This window comes from Schistocerca cancellata, chromosome 9 (genome assembly GCF_023864275.1).
Source record: "Schistocerca cancellata isolate TAMUIC-IGC-003103 chromosome 9, iqSchCanc2.1, whole genome shotgun sequence".
Classification (NCBI taxonomy): Eukaryota; Metazoa; Arthropoda; class Insecta; order Orthoptera; family Acrididae; genus Schistocerca; species Schistocerca cancellata.
This window is the reverse complement of record NC_064634.1, coordinates 314078944-314101884: the sequence shown is the minus strand read 5'-3', so window position 1 is coordinate 314101884 and position 22941 is coordinate 314078944. Positions and strand designations below refer to the sequence as shown.

Sequence of the window (22941 nt, the reverse complement as noted above, 5' to 3'; positions counted from 1 at the left end):
GCTGCTCCCCCCCCCCCCCCCCGTCTCCCCCTCACCCCTCCCCCCCTCTGCCCATGAACTATGGACTTTACCATAGGTGGGGAGGCTTGCGTGCCTCAGCGATACAGATATCCGTACCGTAGATGCAACCACAACGGAGGGGTATCTGTTGAGAGGCCAGACAAATATGTGGTTCATGAAGAGGGGCAGAAGCCTTTTCAGTAGTTGCAGGGGCAACAGTCTGGATGATTGACTGATCTGACCTTGTAACACTAACCAAAAAAGCCTTGCTGTGCCGGTACTGCGAACGGCTGAAAGCAAGGGGGAAACTACAGCCGTAATTTTTCCCGAGGGCATGCAGCTTTACTGTATGGTTAAAAGATAATGGCGTCCTCTTGGGTAAAATATTCCGGAGGTAAAATAGTCCCCCATTCGGATCTCCGGGCGGGGACTACTCAGGAGGACTTTGTTATCAGGAGAAAGAAAACTGGCGTTCTACGGATCAGAGTATGGAATGTCAGATCCCTGAATCGGGGAGGTAGGTTAGAAAATTTAAAAAGGGAAATGGATAGGTTAAAGTTAGATATAGTGGGAATTAGTGAAGTTTGGTGGCAGGAGGAACACGACTCCTGGTCAGGTGAATACAGGGTTATAAATACAAAATCAAATAGGGGTAATGCGGGAGTATGTTAATAATGAATAGGAAAATAGGAATGCAGGTAAGCTACTACAAACAGCATAGTGAACGCGTTATTGTGGTCAAGATAGATACGAAGCCCATGCCTACCACAGTGGTACAAGTTTATGTGCCAACTAGCTACACAGATGATGAAGAGATTGATGAAATGTACGATGAGATAAAAGAAATTATTCAGATAGTGAAGGGAGACGAAAATTTAATAGTCATAGGTGACTGGAATTCAAGAGTAGGAAAAGGGAGAGAAGGAAATGTAGTAGGTGAATATGGATTGAGGGGAAGAAATGAAAGAGGAAGCCGCCTGGTAGAATTTTGCACATAGCATAACTTAATCATAGCTAACACTTGGTTCAAGAATCATAAAAGGAGGTTGTATACATGGAAGAAGCCTGGGATACTGGAAGGTGTCATATATATTATATACTGGTAAGATAGAGATTTAGGAATCAGGTTCTAAATTTTAAGACATTTCCAGGGGCAGATGTGGACTCTGGCCACAATCTATTGGTTATGAACTGTAGATTAAAACTGAAGAAATTGCAAAAAAGGGGGAAATTGAGGAGATGGGACCTGGATAAACTGAAAGAACCAGAGGTTGTAGAGAGCTTCAGGGAGAGCATTAGGGAGCAACTGAGAAGAATGGCGGAAAGAAATACAGTAGAAGAAGAGTGGGTAGCTTTGAGAGACGAAATAGTGAAGGTAGCAGAGGATCAAGTAGGTAAAAAGACGAGGGCTAATAGAAATCCTTGGGTAACAGAAGAGATATTGAATTTAATTGATAAAAGGAGAAAATATAAAACTGCAGAAAATGAAGCAGGCAAAAAGGAATACAAACGTCTCAAAAATGAGATCGAAAGGAAGTGCAAAATGGCGAATCATTAATGGCTACAGGACAGATGTAAGGATGTAGAGGCATATATCACTAGGGGTAAGATAGATACTGCCTACAGGAAAATTAAAGAGACGTTTAGAGAAAAGAGAACCACTTGCATGACTATCAAGAGCTCAGATGGAAACCCAATTCTAAGCAAAGAAGGGAAAACGGAAAGATGGAAGGGGTACATAGAGGGTCTATACAAGGGCGATGTTCTTGAGGACAGTATTATAGAAATGGAAGAGAATGTAGATGAAGATGATATAGGAGATATGATACTACGTGAAGAGCTTGACAGAGCACTGAAAACCTAAGTCGAAACAAGGCCCCGGGAGTAGACAACATTCCGTTAGAAGTACTGACAGCCTTTGGAGAGCCAGGCCTAACAAAACTCTACCATCTGGTGAGCAAGATGTATGAGACAGGCGAAATACCCTCAGACTTAAAGAAGAATATAATAATTCCAATCCCAAAGAAAGCAGGCATTGACAGATGTGAAAATTACCGAACTATCAGTTTAATAAGCCACTGCTGCAAAATACTAACATGAATTCTTTACATACGTTTGGAAAAACTGGTCAAAGCCGACCTCGGGGAAGATCAGTTTGGATTCTGTAAAAATGTTGGAACACGTGAGGCAATAGATTAAGGAAAGGCAAACCTATGTTTCTAGCATTTGTAGACTTAGAGAAAGCTTTTGACAATGTTGACTGGAATGCTCTCTTTCAAATTCTGAAGGTGGCAGGGGTAAAATACAGGGAGCAAAAGGCTATTTACAATTTGTACAGAAGCCAGAGGGCAGTTATAAGAGTTGAGGGGCATGAAAGGGAAGCAGTGGTTGGAAAGGGAGTGAGACAGGGTTGTAGCATCTCCCCGATGTTATTCAATCTTTATATTGAGCAAGCAGCAAAGGAAACAAAAGAAAAATTCGAAGTAGGTATTAAAATCCATGGAGAAGAAATAAAAACTTTGAGGTTCGCCGATGACATTGTAATTCTGTCAGAGACAGCAAAGGACTTGGAAGAGCAGCTAAACGGAATGGACAGGGTCTTGAAAGGAGGATATAAGATGAACATCAACAGAAGCAAAACGGGAATAATGGAATGTTGTTGAATTAAATTGGGTGATGCTGCAGGAATTAGGTTAGGGAATGAGACGCTTAAAGTAGTAAATGAGTTTTGCTATTTGGGGAGCAAAATAACTGATGATGGTCAAAGTAGAGAGAATATAAAATGTAGACTGGCAATGGCAAGGAAAGCGTTTCTGAAGAAGAAAAATTTGTTAACATTGAGTATAGATTTAAGTGTCAGGAAGTCGCTTCTGAAAGTATTTGTATGGAGTGTAGCCATGTATGGAAGTGAAACGTGGACCATAATTAGTTTAGACAAGAAGAGAATAGAAGCTTTCGAAATGTGGTGCTACAGAAGAATGCTGAAGATTAGATGGGTAGATCACATAACTAATGAGGAAGTATTGAACAGAATTGGGGAGAAGAGAAATTTGTGGCACAACTTGACTAGAAGACGGGATCGGTTGCTAGGGCATATTCTGAGGCATCAAGGGATCATCAATTTAGTATTGGAGGGCAGTGTGGAGGGTAAAAACCGTAGAGGGAGACCAAAAGATGAATATACTAAACAGATTCAGAAGGATGTAGGTTGCAGTAGGTACTGGGAGATTAAGAATCTTGTACAGGATAAAGTAGCATGGAGAGCTGCATCAAACCAGTCTCTGGACTGAAGACCACAACAACAACAACATCAACAACATTGCTGCTGGGCGTATCACTGTGTTGTAGATTTTCATCTTAGTGTTCACTGAGATCGGTTTAGAGCCGAGCATCTCTCTGAGGGAATGCATGCATTTCATTCCCACTGCTATTCTTTCCTTGATGTCCATTTTTATGTTTTTGTCCATGGTAAACCAAGATCCCAAGTATTTTAACTGTTGTACACCCTTGAACATCCTGCCATCTATCTCAAGAAATTCTTCCTGCTCTTGTCTTCTTCCTAATTGCATGAACTCTGTTTTGTCTCGATTCACTTTGAGCCCTACCTTCTGTGCACAATTGTCCATTGTTGACTTATAAACAAATATAAATTCTGTACTAATTATAAAATTTGCGGAAACACCTAATGGTAATTTTAAAGAATCTATTTGGCTCTGTTTGAAAACATATTAGCAAAGCCAGCCCTTAATTAATTCCAAAGTAATATTCAGTTTCATCAAAAATATTGTTCGCATAACTATATATATATATATATCTATCTAAAAAGAAAGATGATGAGACTTACCAAGCAAAAGTGCTGGCAGGTCGATAGACACACAAATAAACACAAACATACACACAAAATTCTAGGTTTCGCAACCAACGGTTGCCTCGTCAAGAAAGAGGGAAGGAGAGGGAAAGACAAAAGGATTTGGGTTTTAAGGGAGAGGGTAAGGAGTCATTCCAATCCCGGGAGCGGAAAGACTTACCTTAGTGAGGAAAAAAGGACAGGTATACACTCGCGCGCGCACACACACACATATCCATCCGCATATACACAGACCCAAGCAGACATTTGTAAAGGCAAAGAGTTTGGGCAGAGATGTCAGTCGGGGCGGAAGTACAGAGGCAAAGATGATGTTGAAAGACAGGTGAGGTGTGAGCGGCGGCAAATTGAAATTAGAAATTAGCGGAGGTTGAGGCCTGGCGGATAGCGAGAAGAGAGGATATGCTGAAGGACAAGTTCCCATCTCCGGAGTTCTGACTGGTTGGTGTTAGTGGGAAGTATCCAGATAACCCGGACGGTGTAACACTGTGCCAAGATGTGCAGGCCGTGCACCAAGGCATGATTAGCCACAGGGTAATCGTCATTACCAACAAACACTGTCTGCCTGTGTCCATTCATGCGAATGGACAGTTTGTTGCTGGTCATTCCCACATAGAACGCTTCACAGTGTAGGCAAGTCAGTTGGTAAATCACGTGGGTGCTTTCACACGTGGCTCTGCCTTTGATCGTGTACACCTTCCAGGTTACAGGACTGGAATAGGTGGTGGTGGGAGGGTGCATGGGACAGGTTTTACACTGGGGGCGGTTACAGGGGTAGGAGCCAGAGGGTAGGGAAGGTGGTTTGGGGATTTCATAGGGATGAACTAAGAGGTTACGAAGGTTAGGTGGACGGCGGAAAGACACTCTTGGTGGAGTGGAGAGGACTTCATGAAGGATGGATCTCATTTCAGGGCAGGATTTGAGGAAGTCGTATCCCTGCTGGAGAGCCACATTCAGAATCTGATCCAGTCCCGGAAAGTATCCTGTCACAAGTGGGGCACTTTTGGGGTTCTTCTGTGGAAGGTTCCGGGTTTGAGGAGATGAGGAAGTGGCTCTGGTTATTTGCTTCTGTACCAGGGTGGGAGGGTAGTTACGGGATGCAAAAGCTGTTTTCAGGTTGTTGGTGTAATGGTTCAAGGATTCCGGACTGGAGCAGATTCGTTTGCCACGAAGACCTAGGCTGTAGGGAAGGGACCGTTTGATGTGGAATGGATGGCAGCTGTCATAATGGAGGTACTGTTGCTTGTTGGTGGGTTTGATGTGGACGGACGTGTGAAGCTGGCCATTGGACAGGTGGAGGTCAACGTCAAGGAAAGTGGCATGGGATTTAGAGTAGGACCAGGTGAATCTGATGGAACCATAGGAGTTGAGGTTGGAGAGGAAATTCTGGAGTTCTTCTTCACTGTGAGTCCAGATCATGAAAATGTAATGGGTTGAAGGTGTTGATCTACGTAGGCAGAGATGCGTTCTTTGGGGGCTTCGTAACCAGCTACAATGGGATGGCCGGGATGATTGGGTTTGTGAATTTTGGGAAGAAGGTAGAAGGTAGGGGTGCGGGGTGTCGGTGGGGTCAGGAGGTTGATGGAGTCAGGTGAAAGGTTTTGTAGGGGGCCTAAGGTTCTGAGGATTCCTTGAAGCTCCGCCTGGACATCAGGAATGGGATTACCTTGGCAAACTTTGTAAGTAGTGTTGTCTGAAAGCTGACGCAGTCCCTCAGCCACATACTCCCGACGATCAAGTACCACAGTCGTGGAACCCTTGTCCGCCGGAAGAATGACAATGGATTGGTCAGCCTTAAGATCACGGATAGCCTGGGCTTCAGCAGTGGTGATGTTGGGAGTAGGATTAAGGTTTTTTAAAAAGGATTGAGAGGCAAGGCTGGAAGTCAGAAATTCCTGGAAGGTTAGGAGAGGGTGATTTTGAGGAAGAGGAGGTGGGTCCCGCTGTGACGGAGGACGGAACTGTTCCAGGCAGGGTTCAATTTGGATAGTGTCTTGGGGAGTTGGATCATTAGGAGTAGGATTAGGATCATTTTTCTTCGTGGCAAAGTGATATTTCCAGCAGAGAGTACGGGTGTAGGACAGTAAATCTTTGACGAGGGCTGTTTGGTTAAATCTGGGAGTGGGGCTGAAGGTGAGGCCTTTGGATAGGACAGAGGTTTCGGATTGGGAGAGAGGTTTGGAGGAAAGGTTAACTACTGAATTGGGGTGTTGTGGTTCCAGATTGTGTTGATTGGAATTTTGAGGTTTTGGAGGGAGTGGAGCTGGAAGTGGGAGATTGAGTAGATGGGAGAGACTGGGTTTGTGTGCAATGAGAGGAGGTTGAGGTTTGCTGGAAAGGTTGTGAAGGGTGAGTGAGTTGCCTTTTCGGAGGTGGGAAACCAGGAGATTGGATAGTTTTTTAAGGTGGAGGTTGGCATGCTGTTCTAATTTGCGGTTGGCCTGTAGGAGGATGCTCTGAACAGCCGGTGTTAATGTGGGAGAGGAAAGATTGAGGACTTTTATTAAGGATAGGAGTTGACAGGTGTGTTGATTAGCTGAGTGGATGTGTAGGTGAAGGATTAGGTGGGTGAGGGCAATGGATTGTTCAGTTTGGAACTGGTATAGGGACTGATGGAAAGAAGGGTTGCAGCCAGAGATGGGAACTTTTAAGTGTGAGGCCTTTGGGGGTGATGCCAAATGTCAGACAAGCCTGAGAAAATAAAATATGGGAGTGTAATCTGGCTAGGGCGAAGGCATGTTTGCGGAGGGAATGTAAATAAAACTTAATGGGGTCGTTGTGGAGGTGTTGTGTGGGTGACATGGTACTAGAAGGTGGAAAGTGTAACATGAGGCTGAAATGAAAATGAAAATAAATATAAAAATATATGGGGGGAGATAATGGTGAGCTAGAAAGCAAATGGAGATCTGGTGTGAAAAAAGGCGAAAATGTGTTGGTTAGAGCTGGGCTATGTTGATCCTGTGGTGAACTTGTGTAGGTAGATAACGATGTGCATAAAGGTTATGTGGTTGTGTTGCCGCCAAAACACGTTAAAGGGTGGAGAAATTCGGGAAAATTTCGAAAAAACTACATGAGGATGTATTAAAAGGAGTGGTTTGGTGGTGGCAGATTTGGAAATGAGGCTAACAATTGTCTGATGAAGAAATAATGATGTAAAAACCTGTGGGAAGCGGCTAAAAATGATTTTACAAATGTCTGCTTGTCTCTGTGTATATGCGGATGGATATGTGTGTGTGTGCGAGTGTATACCTGTCCTTTTTTCCCCATAAGGTAAGTCTTTCCGCTCCCGGTAGCAATAAACTGTTATCTGCAACATAGTCACATAAAGTCTAAAAACCATATTTTACAATACTTAAGCTACAAAAATAATAAAAAGCTTTTGTCTGGTCTCGGAATGCTCTCTCAATCTGACAGAGAATGACAAACTTTCCGTGAGAAGGGCTGTGCCATAAGTTTACCATAAACTTTCTTTTATTAATCAAAATTTCATGTTTTTTATGGGCTCTTTGATGGTTAATTTATTGCACGGTACATAAAAGGATATGAAATTCTAAGAGCCATTGGGAACTGGAATGCAGTTGTAGGAGGAGGAGGAGTGGAAGAAATGGTTACAGGAAAATATGGACTTGGGACAGAGAATGAGAGAGTTCTGTAATAAATTTCAGCTAGTAATAGCAAAGACTCTGTTCAAGAATCACAAGAGGAGGTGATACATGGGAAGATTTCAGTTAGATTGCATCAAGATCAGACAGATTTTGAAATCAAGTACTGGATTGTAAGGCATACCCAGAAGCAGATATTGGCACAGCTCACAATGTAGTAGTGATGAAGACAAGGCTGAAGTCAGGAAGAAGCAATATGCAAAGAAGTGGCATACAGAAGTACTAAGGAATGATGAGATACGCATGAAGTTTTCTCAGGCTATAGAAACAGCAATAAGGAATAGCTCAGTAGGCAGTACAGTTGAAGAGAAATGGACATCTCTAAAAAGGGCAATCACAGAAGTTGGAAAGAAAAACATAGGTACAAGAAAGGTAACAGAAGTAATACTTCAGTTGATAGATGAAGGGAGGAACTACAAAAATGTTCAGGGAAATTCATGAATACAGAAGTGCAACTTGCTAAGGAATGAAATAAATTGGAAGTGCAGGGACACCAAGACAAAATGGTTGTATGAAAAATGTGAAGAAATCGAAAAAGAAATAATTGTCAGAAGGACTGACTCAGCATATAGATAGGTCAAAACAACTTTTGGTGAAATTAAAAGCTAGGGTGCAATGGGAATTCCTCTATTAAATGCAGAGGAGAGAGTGGATAGGTGGAAAGAGTACATTGAAGGTCCCTATGAAGGGAAAATGTGTCTCCTGTGATAGAAGAAGAAACGGAAGTCAATTTAAAAGAGATAGGGGATCCAGTATTAGAATCAGAATTTAAGAGAGCTTTGGAGGACTTAAGATCAAATAAGGCAGAAGGGATAGACAACATTCCATTAGAATTTCTAATATCATTGAGGGAAGTGCCAACAAAATGACTATCCACATTGGTGAGTAGAGCATATGAGCCTGGCGGCATATCATCTGACTTTTGGAAAAATATCATCCACACAGTTCCGAAGACTGCAGGAGCTAAGTGTGATAATTATTGCACAATCAGCTTAACAGCTCGTGCATCAAAGTTGCTGACAAGAATAATATACAGTAGAATGGAAAACAAAATTGAGGATGTGTTAGATAACAATTATTTTGGGTTTAGGAAAGGTAAAGGCAACAGAGAAGCAATTCTGACATTGCAGTTGATAACGGAAGCAAGACTAAAGAAAACTCAAGACATGTTCGTAGGATTTGTTGACCTGAAAAAAGCGTTTGACAAGGTAAAATGGTGCAAGATGTTCGAAATACTGAGAAAAATAGGTCTTAAGCTACAGGGAGAGGCGGTTAATATACAATATCTACAAGAGCCAAGATGGATAATAAGAGTGGACGACAAGAACTAAGAGCCGAGATTGAAAAGGGTGTAAGACGGGAATGTAGTCTTTTGCCCCAACTGTTCAATACGAACATTGAATAAGCAGTGATGGAAATAAAATAAAGGTTAAGGAGTGGGATTAAAATTCAGGGTGAAAGGATATCAGTGATGTGATTTGCTGATGACATTTCTGATTTGCTGATGACATTTCTACCCCGAGAGAAAGTGAAGAAGTATTACATGATCTGCTGAATGGAATGAACAATCTAATGAGTACAGAATATGGACTGAGAGTAAATTGAAGAAAAATGAAAGTAATGAGAAGCAGCAGAAATGGTAACAGCAAGAACATCAGGATTGGTGGTTATGAAGTAGAGAAATTCTACTACCTAGGCAGCAAAATAACCAATGACGGGTGAAACAAGGTGGACATCAAAAGCAGACTAGCACAGGCAAAAAGGGCAAGAGGAGTCTTCTGGTATCAAACATAGGCCTTACTTTGCGGAATAAATATCTGAGAATATATGTTTGGAGCACAGCATTGTATGGTAGTGGACTGTAGGAAAACTGAAACAGAGGAGAATTAAAGCATTTGAGATATGGTGCTACAGATGAATTTTGAAAATTAGGTGGGCTGATCAGGTAAGGAATGAGGTGGTTCTGTGCAGAATCAGGGAGGAAAGGAGTATGTGGGAAACGGTGAAAAGGAGAAGGGACAGGATGATAGGACATCTGTTAAGGCATCATGGAATGACTTCCATGATACTAGAGGGAGCTGTGGAGAGCAGACACTATAGAGGATGACAGGGATTGGACTGCATCCAACAAATAATTGAGGATGTAGAATGAGATTTTCACTCTTCAGCAGAGTGTGCGCTAATATGAAACTTCTTGGCAGATTAAAACTGTGGACAGGACCGAGACTCGAACTCGGGACCTTTGTCTTACACAGGCAAGTGCTATACCATCTGAGCTACCCAACCATGACTCAGGACCTGTCATCACAGCTTCAGTTCTGCCTGTACCTCATCTATCTTTCAATTGAGGATGTAGGTTGCAAGTAGTACTCTGAGATGAAGAGGTTGGCACAGGAGAGGAATTCGGGGGCCGCATCAAACCAGTCAGAAGACTGATGACCCCCTCCTCTCCCCCCCCCCCCCCTTTTTCCAAAAAAAAAAAGCCTTAATATGAAGGAATTCACACTTTTTCACTTATGCTGTACATGCTTCAACTTAAGAATCACATCACTTGCACAGTGGTCAAAAGTGTGAATTTTCTATTACATTCTCTACAACTCGTTGATGTACCACTATGCATTAAATAGTTATAGCTCTTTGTAATCACTATACTCATTTTGAATTGCCCTTTGTTTCAAATAAAATATGTTCATTTCATCTGCCTCATAGCCCCATAATATGTAGTTAATGCTTTGCAAGTTTCTCTGTTTTATCATAAAATAAAAGTAACTGATATTATAATTATTCATTAGGTCTCGAGTTTGCCTATTCAGCAGCTCCACGGCCACTGCAAGGTGTTGCCATGGGCTTGTTCTCTGCAACGGAAGGAGTGAATTCTCTCCTGGGAACAGCTCTCATCTCAGCTCTCTCTCCAGTCTGGATCCGCCAGGATGCACAACATTTCCAAGGCCACCTCGATTATTACTTTTTCCTGTTGGCTGGTATCCAGGGTGTGGCATTAACTGCATATGTGGTGTGGCTTATAGTTAGGTCCAGACACAGTCCTGATTCTGCCAGCGGAAGCTCAATTTATAGTCCACCACCTTAAGTGTCGTGAACGGAAGACTTGTTCAGAGTATAGAGTACAGTACACTTGCTACATTTCTAATGTACTCCTATGGAGTAATAAAAAGTTGAACAATCCTGCTGTGGACCACATTCATGCCGCTTTGAAGCCATTCGTCAAAATATGAAGCTTTTATTGGAGCATTTAATTGCTAAAAAAATCAGATAATCTTGCACAAATCTCAAGGAATACATGGGCATAAAGACTGTTAATAGCAATAAACTGTTATCTGCAACATAGTCACATAAAGTCTAAAAACCATATTTTACAATACTTAAGCTACAAAAATAATAAAAAGCTTTTGTCTGGTCTCGGAATGATCTCTCAGTCTGACAGAGAATGACAAACATTCCTTGAGAAGGGCTGTGCCATAAGTTTACCATAAACTTTCTTTTATTAATCAAAATTTCATGTTTTTTATGGGCTCTTTGATGGTTAATTTATTGCAATGTATAAATAGTTAAAGATAAAAGGAAGTGTTTGTATTGAAATTTACCTAAGAAAATTATCCTTTATGCTGGCCAGTTTTATTTCACCAGTAATGAATGTTTTTTTGTAATGCACGTTCCTTGTCCCTTAATTATGTATGCTATCTCTCTTCGAAACTTGATCTTAAAAAGAATTTAGAAGCAAGATTTTGCTCCCCTTCTATGATGTAGGCTTCTGCTGCTGCTATAGAAATATCTTAACACATTTTCTGTAATAATTTGTTTAATTTTATAGACATTCTTGTATATTTGTGAATAATTAAGACTGATATATGTGTGTCAGTGTTTTAGGACCAATATTTTACTTTGACATACACCTGGTCTTATTTGGTGCTCATCAAAGATTTTTTTAATGCATTAGGAACAGTTTTGATTGTTGACATTCCAGTTGCTTGAGCCAACAGTAAATTTAAGTCTCGAAATTCCACACCACATTTTTTAATACATGCAGAAAAGTATGCACTAATGGGTAGACAGAATGTAATTCAAATGGTCAAACCATAAGTGACATTGTGTGTACTACATTCCTCTTCAAACATCAAACTCTCAAAAGTCAACATATATAAATTACAGATATATGCATGATAACATTTGAAAATTGAAATTAATCCAATTAACAGTGTGGAAAAGATTTGGGTGATTTTTGACTGAGTTGAAAGGTCAGTAAGTAAACCAGGTGCCATTTAAGATGTGAATCGTAGAGATTCTTAGAAAAGAGTAGGTAATGAGAAGGAATCATCACAAAGCAGTAGGTTGCTGTAAATTTAGAAGTTCAGAATGTGTTCTACAGATAGATAAGTCACGTAAAGCTGCTTAGTCTATTTTGTGAGTAGTAATTGTTCAGTATCCCGAGTGAAGTCTTGCAGATATAACAAGTATTTGATTGGTAATTTGATCTTATTGCAGAGTAATATTACTTTTAAATTTATTTGGCTGAATATGATGAAACACTGAAATTTAATTATGTAACTTGGTGCAAACAATAGGAGAGATAACAGCTTTCAGCAAATGAAGCACACTTATTTCTAGCATGTGTAGATTAAGTTCTGAGTCTTACTTAACAGCTCCTGGTTGTGCAATCCAAAACTAAGTTATTCTTATTAACTGATTTGCCCTAAAATCAAATAATTATATAATTTATCTTGGTGTATGTGGTGCACTGCTGTTGAATAAAGTTTAGGTTCTCACATTTTCATGAACTTTTGCTGTTGTAATAACTTGTGAAATGCATTATTCATAAGACTTTCTGCCTTCTAATGCTATCTCTTATATGTTGACTGCTCATTTCTTATATCCTGTGACTTTGGTTGTTTGCTATTCAGATGGGTGTATGGGGAAATAATATCCTGTTTTAGTGCATTTGGTTATTGCAAAAAAATAGTAGTGAAAGAAAATGAAGTGTTAACAAACCAGGGAAAGTCTATTTTTCCTATAAAAAGTGGTAGTTGAACATTTATTAGATAAAGAAAGAACAAATGCTGATGAATCCTTAATACTCAATCAATTACTCCTGTTGTGCAGTCAATCCTTGTTTATTACTGCATGTTGACCCTTGATCTGACTGAGCGGATATTATACATTGAGAGACTCATTTATCCCCTTTAAAGGGAGGAAAATGTTTCTCATGACTACTGTTACTTTTGCTGTGTGTTAAGCGACAAATCTTAGCCATTGTTATTTTGTTAAATATAATGCCTCATTTCACAGTTGGTATTGATATTTAAAGTATGTGTTTTTATAGGAATTACAAAATGTTTTCACAGGCTTTATTATTTCCTTTGAATCTTTCTTTTATTGTTGGTGATGTGGAATTTTAACCTGAGAGACCTAATTGTTAATCCATACATCAATTTATGCTTAAATTTTCTTGAAGGTTATGGACTGAACTTTTATGTAACTCATCTTGAGCTTCTGTTAAAATAGAGCTAGTGTAGAGTATCTCATGACTGTGATAAAACTAGTCGTTATTGTGCCATGATAAAATAAGGCTTCTATACTGTACAATGAAATGAGTTCTTTTTGTGATTGAACTTACTGAATATTGTATGTTTTATAATGAGAAACCTCCACTGTTCTGTATTGAAATGCACCTTTGTAACTTTTTTTTACTTCATTTTCATTATCATGTAAGTTACAAAAAACAGATATTGTTTTTCTGCCTGTATTGACAGTGGCATCAAATAAATTTTGAGAAAGCTCCTTGCTTGTTAAAATTTGTGTAATTTCATTGAATGTTATGCCTGTCTTTTTAACATTATGATCGAATATTTAAATAATGAGACACAAGTAATACCCAGTACTTAAATAATGGAAACTCCTGGTTGGAATGTCAACAATATAGGGAAGTATATAGATTATATCTAAAAACAAAGATGATGTGACTTACCAAAAGATTGTTTTTAGATATATTTTTCCCACATGGAATGTTTCCCTCTATTATATTCATATCATTAATTTGAAGTATATAGATTGATAGTCACCCTAAAGATGACAAATTCATTTGCAGAAACGCACAATGAAAAGATTGTTACATATTTAGCTTTTGGTCAACGCATTTTTCAGAAAAGGAAATTCTCTCTCTCTCTCTCTCTCTCTCTCTCTCTCTCACTCACTCACTCACTCTCATACAAGTAAGCCCACCTCATGCATACATGACCACCATCCCTGACAGCTTGGACTGGTATGTGTCACCTTTACAGTGAGTAGCAATCCATAATTTTCTTATATTGTTGACCAGTACTTAAATTTCAGGAGATGAAAGAGTAGTACTGCTAGAGACAAATAAAAGCTGAAGTTACACACACCTAGCTTTCAAAACTATAGTTTTGTGTCATTAATTGTATTTTTATGTGTATGTGTTGGCAGTGTGCAGTATCTTGTCACCTGAATATAAGTGATGGTCATATATTCTGCCTCATAATTTATGTGTACATATCACTACATACTATTTTGTCCCGTAGATAAGTGGTAGTCTGTGCTCATAGTTTTCCATTTATGGTGTCCCGTTAGTTAATTTTTAAGCTCCCTACCCAAATTATCGTGGACGATTCAGGTGTTAGGACCAGAGTATGACCAAAGGTATTTGTGTTCATATAAAGTAGTTTAGTCATTCTGAAATTAACACATATTTGTATATTCTTCAGAATTAAAAATGTTACTTACAAAATATTAAGCCAAGTAGTTTATAACATCATTGTAACAGTACGGCTTGCAGATACTGGCCAATATCTGTGACAATGTATATACAGGGTGTATGTTAAGTCCAGGAACACTTTCAATTATTTATTGCACAGAACTAAACATTGTACAGATGTCATACATATTGCATTTTGAAGAGAAACTCTGAAAGTTTTTTTTACAAATATTCGATATATGAACCATGAGTGACCCACCAGATGTCAATATGGTAACCGAATTCATGCCATACCCTTCCCAGCATAACATAATTGACTGTGGCAGTCGCTTCCTGTATTCTCTCCCGGAGCTCTGCTACATCACTTGGTAGAGGCGGTACATACACCAGATCTTTAATGTGTCCTCATAGAAAAAAGTCACACAGAGTGAGATCTGGTGATCGGGGAGGCCACGAATGTCTCTTGTACGTGCTCAACATTCACTTCATTCACACTGGGACATCTGCTTCTCTTTGCTGGACTCAAGCAACCCAGTCACACTGGGGCATCCGCTTCTCTTTGTTGGGCACAAGCAACCAGTCGTAACGAATTTGTTGTGTCAATGGTAAATGGCCTTTCTTGTCGGTGGCTTCATACCGTACTTGGTTCTAAACATCCATTGAAAAGCTGTAGCACACTTGTTTTTGTTGAACTCCAACACACAGAAAACTTGCTCCACACCTGAACTCACCATGTTTGCGACTAGCGCTGACTATCGGCAAATTACCAAACTACGCTGTGGCGGTATACATGGAAAAATCTTCTACATCACCTGAAGTGGACAATGTGTCTTTGTTATTTAGATGACATATAGTGTTCTCGGAGACATTTGATGAAAATGTCTCCAACAAGGCGGACTGAAACTTAATCCAAGAAAGCGTTTCTTTGGAGCAGAAGAAATCAGAATACTTGGACACCTCCTGTCAAACGAAGGTCTGCGGCCAGACCCAGAAAAGGTGAGACCTATAGTGGAATTTCCTATTCCTAAAAGTATTACAGATGTGAGAAGCTTCCTCAGACTATGTTCTTATTACCATCGTTTTATCAAAGACTTTTGTATCAAAGCCAGGCCACTCCAAGAGTTGTCACAAGCTAAATTTATCTGGGGTGGTGCTCAACAATATTCTTTCGATGTGCTGCAAGAAGCTCTGACAACTGACCCTGTACATGGTCTGTATGATGAGAGCAGCTACAGAACTACACACAGGTGGCAATGGGTATGGGATTGGTACTGCTCTGGTGCAAATTTTGGATGGAAAAGAGAAGGTTATAGCCTATGCTTCTAGGACTCTTACAAAAGCCGAGGAAAACTACTCAACTACAGATGGAGAATGTCTTGCTGTGATCTGGGCCATGTGCAAATTTCGACAGTATCTCTGTGGAAGGCCATTCAGTCGTTACAGACCATCATTCACTTTGTTGGTTGACAGACCTTACGGATCCAACAGGACGACCCACCAGGTGGGCACTACGTCTTCAAGAGTATGACATTACCATAGTGTACAAAAGTGGAAGAAAACACCAAGATCCGACTGTCTCTCAAGAAACCCTGTGCAAGACCATCAAGACTTTGATGAAGATAGTGACTGTCTAGCTGCACTCCAGAACCTCCCTGCTGAGCAGAAGCAGGACGTCAAGATATCTCAAATTATGCTTGCCTTAAGTTGTTCAGAGGATGTGAAAGGACAATTTAAAGTAGTTAATGGATTACTTTGCAAGAAAAACTTTGATCCATTTGGAAAGAGGTGTCTACCAGTATTTCCTAAACACATGTGCTTAGATGTTGCACAGAAATTCCATGACACACCTGAGGCCGGACAGCTAGGATTTATTAAGACATACGATAGAATCCGCAAGAGATTTTTCTGGCCAGGTTTATTTAGGAGTGCCCGTCACTATTTGTCGCACTGTTTAGAGTACCAGGGGACAAAGGCAGTTCCTCAGAAACCACCTGGCTGACTCAAACCAATTTCACCAGTTGAAATGCCTTTCCAGCATGTTGGGATTCTCCTTGGATGATTTCCAATGTCTGCTAGTGGCAATAGATGGATTATTGTTTGCACTGATTATCTGACACATGTAATGACACATTCCTATGCAGAGACATACAATATCTTAAAAGCTGCGCCAAAGATTAAATTGAGAGGCATGTATATTATAATCTTTGTAATGTTCACATTGGATTCTCTTTTGTTTCATACTCCAAGAAGGAGCTAAGGGACACTTTTGATTGTTGCCTCGTGGAGGATGGACGTAATTTTTGGTGTCTGCGGAAAGGCAGCCATATTGTTAGTAATTATGGTTTGTGCGACGATCAGAGCAAGTCTTATTGTCTTGTGAATAAAAAATAGTGAGAAGTATTGAAGTGTTACGAAAATTATTTAAAGCAACGTAGCATTGTATTCCTTGGTTTCCACCGCCTTCGTTAAGTGAACCGATGCCGACTTAGGAAGATACACACGGTCAACAAAGAGAAGAACTTCGATGGCGACTGATGAATTAATATTGTGGCAGAAGGACTAATTCTACGTCTAAGGTGAGAACTCTGATTAAATCAACAATGACGTAGAATTCAAAATGTAATTAATCGGAATGGTAAATTATATTACAGGCATATTTCACGCAGCACTGTATTTGTCCGCATTCAAGCCGGTCAATACAATCCGTAAAAAAAGCCTTTCAATTCTAAAGTTAAAAACACAATAAAATCAAATGTTTTTTTATTTATGAAACCTTGTGCACAGTCGATGAAGCATCGATTACCAGATCAGATGAAAATATTTCGCGTGAAATCAGTGAACCTAGCCCGGTTTCGATTCAATCAGACCGTGGCAGAGAAACAATGGCAACAAATAATGGCATAAATACAAACACACAAGCTTCGTCAGTTACGCTTGAGGCATTATATAGTCTGATGTCAAACGTGAGCGAGCAGTCTGATTTAAAGATCAGTCACAACACAACAAACACAAAACTGGCGAATCTAGAAATCAGCCACAACACAACGAACACAAAACTGGCGAACATGCACAGACATTTCGATCAACGCTTAAATAAACTCACCAATGAAATCGATCAAAAGATCGAAGACAAAGTCATCAAAACCGTCAATAGTGTATACAATGTATTGGCAAATGACTTAGAAAAGAAATTGTCAGATCTTACAAACAAACAGGAACTGTCAGAAATAGTAGAAACAAACAATCAAACACAAACCGAACACAAAGAAATACATGAAAACGTACAGGCTATTCAATTAAATTTAACAAGAGTACAGTCCGCATGTGAAGAAATACCTGACCAAGTTAATAAATTTAACGAAGAAGTCGGTTTTCTGAAACAGGAGACTCGACGTATCAACACGGACATTATCAAAATAAATGAAACTTTAGAAAACGGTAATGTAAATGAATCAATAACTGACTGGGAAACAAAACTTTTTGAAAAATTAGGTAATGAAATCAAAGTAGCCGAGGATAGAATACGCAAGGAAATTGCTGGTAGACTGAATGTCTCAAATGACTTGCCTACGTCAAGCAGCAGGCAGCGCGACACTTATTCGCCCGTGCCAGATTATGATGTCAATAACGCAGAACATCACGCGCCCAGTCCGGCGTATGTGCACGCACCTGCGCAGGCAAACAATGGATATTCGCCAAACGCGGTGCTGCAACAGGCAGTAGGCGTGTCGCCTTGCATCTCGACGATTCTAGTCGATGAGAGCCTGTTGAAACATAGACAGTTTCCAGTTTTCTCCACAGAATCCGGAAAAACTCATCCAGTCGTATTTGTAAGAGCATTTAAAAATGTCTTACCAAGAAACTGGACTGAGGCACAGAAGATTAGATATGTAGTAGGCTTCACACAAGGCGACGCACTTTTGTGGGCCACAGACATGGCTGAACAGTGCGTCACCTACGAACAATTTGAACGGGCTTTCTTGGAGAAATATTGGTCTGCTGGGGTCCAAGAAAGACTGCGATGTGAGGTATTCAACCCACAACCTTTCAACCTCAAAAACGGCGGGTTGAGAAAGTATTTCGAAAAGTACTTGAATAAGACGCACTATTGGAACAATCCAATACCGCACGTAGACGTTCTCAAAATTCTGAAAAACAGACTACCCGCGAACTTACGCGAAAAATTGGTAACCATACCGGAGAACGACCTTGAATACTTTCTTTCCGTGCTTGACTCAATTGATCTAATATATGAAGAAGAGCCGAGCACAAGTAATCGGAATGAATATTCCGGAACCAATCAAAACAACGGTAACGGATATCATTTTAATGGCAGTGGACAAAACCCACACAGTTGGCATCCGTATGCGACAAGGCCAAATAATGGAACCTGGAATTACGGAAATCGAAGGAATTCGGCGCCACAGAGACGTGAAGACCGAAGGTATAGTACAGATTACGGTCCACGCCGGTATGGAAATGATAGAAATCACGTGAATGATTGGTCAGGCCCGCGTGATGAAAGGCGGCACACAAATGAAAATTACAATAGTTACAGTAATAGGAATGACAGACCAAGGAGGAATAGCGACAGCCGGTCGCAAGAAAATGTTGCACGCAGCGGTCCGGAAACTAATTGGCGACAGAATAACCACTCAGTACACTTTGTAGAGGTAACGGACAGTACTGAAGCAACGCCGTTGTCTCCCCCGGTAAACAACAATCGGTCGTAATGAACCCCCACCGGCCGACCGGTTTGACAACAGGGGGCACAAACAAGCACACATTACATCTTAGACAATTATTTTTAAGATATGATCAGGATGCGACCGTAGAAGATGATCTATGTGAAGAGGAGATGAAAGCACCGGACAAGGTAAGTGACCTCGTGCAGGCTGTAATAACAGCAAAGATAGGAACTATAATTACCAACGTAATTTTAGATACAGGCGCATCTACGAATATTATTTCTAACAGTTTATTTAAAGAAGTTTCGAAAGCATTGAAAGTACCAGTGTTGCCAACGGAAAATTGTAAAATCTTGACAGCTGTTGATAACCAGTCAAAAAGTATTAAGTGGCAGACGCAAATACCTGTTACCATTAGCGATGTCACGATAAACTGTACATTCTTAATCGTTGACAAGTTAATCGTCAATTGTATTTTAAGTATGGAAGTTTTCCGGCAGTATAAAGTAAACCTCGAAACTATTAACCAACTGGGGGCATATGCCAGCTGAACAACGCATAGTTAACCACACCTAATGAAACATGTGTTACTGTGAGTCTTTAACACTATAAAATAAACCATACGGTACTTTTGTAGTCTAACTCAGTTATTTAAGAGAGAGGAACAATGCCAAATTAACGCGAAGGCCAGAGTTTGTTCGCTTGAGACGAGCAACAAACCACGCGTCGAAGTTGCAATCCAACGCTCAGCTGATGAGCACGCGATAGCTGCATGGCAAGACGAGGTCATTGGCCGCGCTGTAGGCAGCGAGCCGGGGAGAAATCTTCCCCCTTCCCTGTCCGATCAGCTGAGTGTATACAAAAAGCGAAGGCGCATGCGCGGTCGAGTCCAGACGACACGTGACTCATATTACACGATGGCGGCTATCACGAATAATGTTCGCCAACAATGCAGAGTTTTCTCCGCGCCTGCAGTCCAGTCATGGTACACAAGCGCGCATGCGCGGAACGTTTAAAAGTTTTGAGACCACGCTTACTATAAGACACAGTGACGAGAGCCATTCAAAAACAAGAAAGAAAAGGGTACACAAGTATTGTAAATAGTAGCTTAGAAAATTTAATTATAAGCTGGTATTACGTAATAAAAGTGAACATACAAGTACATACTGGTCATGGACGGTATTGTAATATTATATTATATTGAGTAAAATCTTAGCTTGTACGGAAGGAGAAAGAAAATAGAAAAAAATAAATAAATAATGCAGATATATAACCGGAAGAAAGGCCATGTACACGAGAACAACACACAATTACATATTGGGAAAAAGCAGCAAAGAGGAAAGCAAAGAGATAACGCATACATTTACATTACACAGTAGCTAGCGATTTTCAGAATGAACAAGGTAAACGTGTGAATTTTTGTGACTAAGGAAAAGAATGACACAAGCTTTAAAATAGGAAAATAATAAACAGATCTATGCAGCGTGAGTAATGAACTGAATCGCTCTCAAAACAAATACCCAGGATTTATATAGAGAGAAACACATTAACGTTAGGAAACACCTAAAGCACTCAGCAAACAACTTTGTAGAATATATAAGCTATACACGAGGTTACATGTACGAAAGCTAAAGTGTAAAGGAGGAAAATATGGAATGATTGCGCATTAATGGATCGTAAGGCAGTTATGTATGTAAGAAGAAATATTTAGTAGTAAGTATTATTAGTATAAGGGACGATGCTCAGCACACCCTGAATTATTTTGGAATATTGAGGGAATGGTGCAGGGTACCGAAAAAGGGCCCCACCAGCAATGTGTATATTAAGTGGTAGATATTTTTTGTGTGTATAAACGTATGTATGAATGTGTGAAAGGCGAAAGAAGCTCTGTACATATACGGAACTTAAACAAGGTAGAAGTGTATAAGGAAAATTAAACTCTAAGACAACCTCTTATAAACATGTATACCTAACATCAAGAAATAACTTAATTAAAACCGTAAGACTCTACGAGTTTACGAGAAAACACGAAATACCTGATACCCAGTGCAACATTAGCGATTCTTCACTCATGTATGCAGAAGGAAGATATGAATTACTTTACACACTTGAAACATGAAATGATAAATCATGTCAAAATTGTATCTTTCATACATATCACGATTTACAGTCACAAAGAATGAAAATGATATCGCCGCTGTACGAGAAACAGGTAAGTAGTGTGATCGACGACCTGTAAGCAAAGGAATCGTCTATAAAATAAACTGTGAAAAAAAAACGTCATACAGAATTTCATGCTGCACTGAAGCTATGAAAGTCTGATTATTCGTGTACATAGATTTTCATGACAACCGATGCATTAAAATGTCTGTATTTTTTCTCCCATGATAATACAAGACGCCTATAAGCGCACTTTAATTGAAGATGATACACGCACACAAGGGCGTGCCGCTATTATGAAACACTGTACATATTAATAGTAGCTACACCCTGAACTTCAAGATTGTATGTTTATATGTCTATGTTAATGTAGGAAATTTTATTAGAGGTAATGATTTACAAGCACACCAAAACGTGCTTACGCCCAAAATACTGTACATATTAGGGTTATGCTGCATATAAATGATTATTTCGTGCATTTTCAGAGTTTATAGGTAAAAAAAAACCGTAGCATACACGTAGTCGTTTCCATTACTCTAAGTAGAAGGTAGAAAATTCCCTTCCCATGGTGCAGTGGAGCGGCTACAGTTGTATTCTCTGCATGCTGATGCATGTCGTTATGTATGAAGAATACGTAACGAAGGTAAACCTTAACTTACACTCGAGTTCAAGAAAGAAAACAAAGGACTTGTTCCTTCTAACAGGTTAATGGAGAAAGGTGTGTGTGTCAGTAAAATCCAAGGCGAAGAAGCCACTATGAGTGGTCAAATTTTTTTTCAGTTTTCGTCGATAGTTTTTTCCTGTAAATAATGTAACCAATATATTGTATGTGTTTTATGTTATTCCATTGTATGTGATGTACTTTGTATTTCATGCCAAGTCCCGTGACTTACAAATTTGTGAATATTTATGTACATTGACCAGAAGTATTGAGGGGAATGAATCTCAGTACAATAGGTAAAAGGGATTAATGCGAAAAAAAAAGTGTAGTAAAAAAGGAAGTTTCGATCGCAATACTCGCGGTTAAAGTGGCGTGTGTAGAAATTAAAATTGTGCAAAGTAGTGCTACGTTGCAAGTGTCAGCGAGCCTAAACAAGTGACATCGAAAAATTGAAGCTAGTATCGTCAAACGACCCATGGCGTCCCAATAGGAAAGGATAATGCCAAACAAGTTTGACATGGTACGCTTCTTACCTGGAGCGGCATCGACGGGATCGTCCTCCGCCTCGCACATAGTGTGGTGTGTTCTTCGGGGCACATATTCCAATGTACCTCGTCGTATCCAGTCTAAGTACTGGAAGGAACTACAAAAAGCACACGCATACTGAGGTTCGGAAGTCTTGACGGTACCCGCACGTCGTTGTATACTCAGTGCACTGTCGCACGCATTCAACCAACGTCGCCCGCTAACGGACGACCAAACAATCAGGCGCGCGTATCACCCGCCCATATTCAACATGGGCTAGCGAACAAAGCTTGTCGCCCCAGAATAAATACAGAAAGCAATACAAGGACTCAATTTTCACCTCTGATGAGGAAGGAAACATTTGTAAATAACGTTGTATTCATTGTATATTTTATTGTACAAACTTTACCACATGATGTTGATTTCTCAGTGTTAACCAAAACTTTGTATATTAGGATTAAGGTTTGTAAATATTAGCATAAGTATACCAAAAAACTGACACACACTCAGTAATACCAAGGAATTCACAGTGCCATGAAAATGAGACAATAGAAATGAAGTTTGTAAATAAAAGAACCCCAAACCTATCAATTGCAAGGTCGACTACTGTATCCTGTCAACCAAATAAAATTTTCTAGTGACAGTATACAGTA

The 22941-nt window shown here is 39.9% G+C and overlaps 1 protein-coding gene across 1 annotated transcript in view; it reads left to right on the top strand.

Moving 5' to 3' along the window:
• The window catches only part of LOC126100362 (solute carrier family 15 member 4-like), a 67286-nt gene extending 53964 nt beyond the window's left edge, over positions 1–13322 (top strand). Inside the window, exon 8 of the mRNA XM_049910972.1 lies at positions 10320–13322. Within this exon, the coding sequence (XP_049766929.1) occupies positions 10320–10615 (296 nt within the window). The 3' untranslated portion in view covers positions 10616–13322. The remainder of the gene's footprint in view (positions 1–10319) is intronic.
• Positions 13323–22941: the final 9619 nt, after the last annotated feature.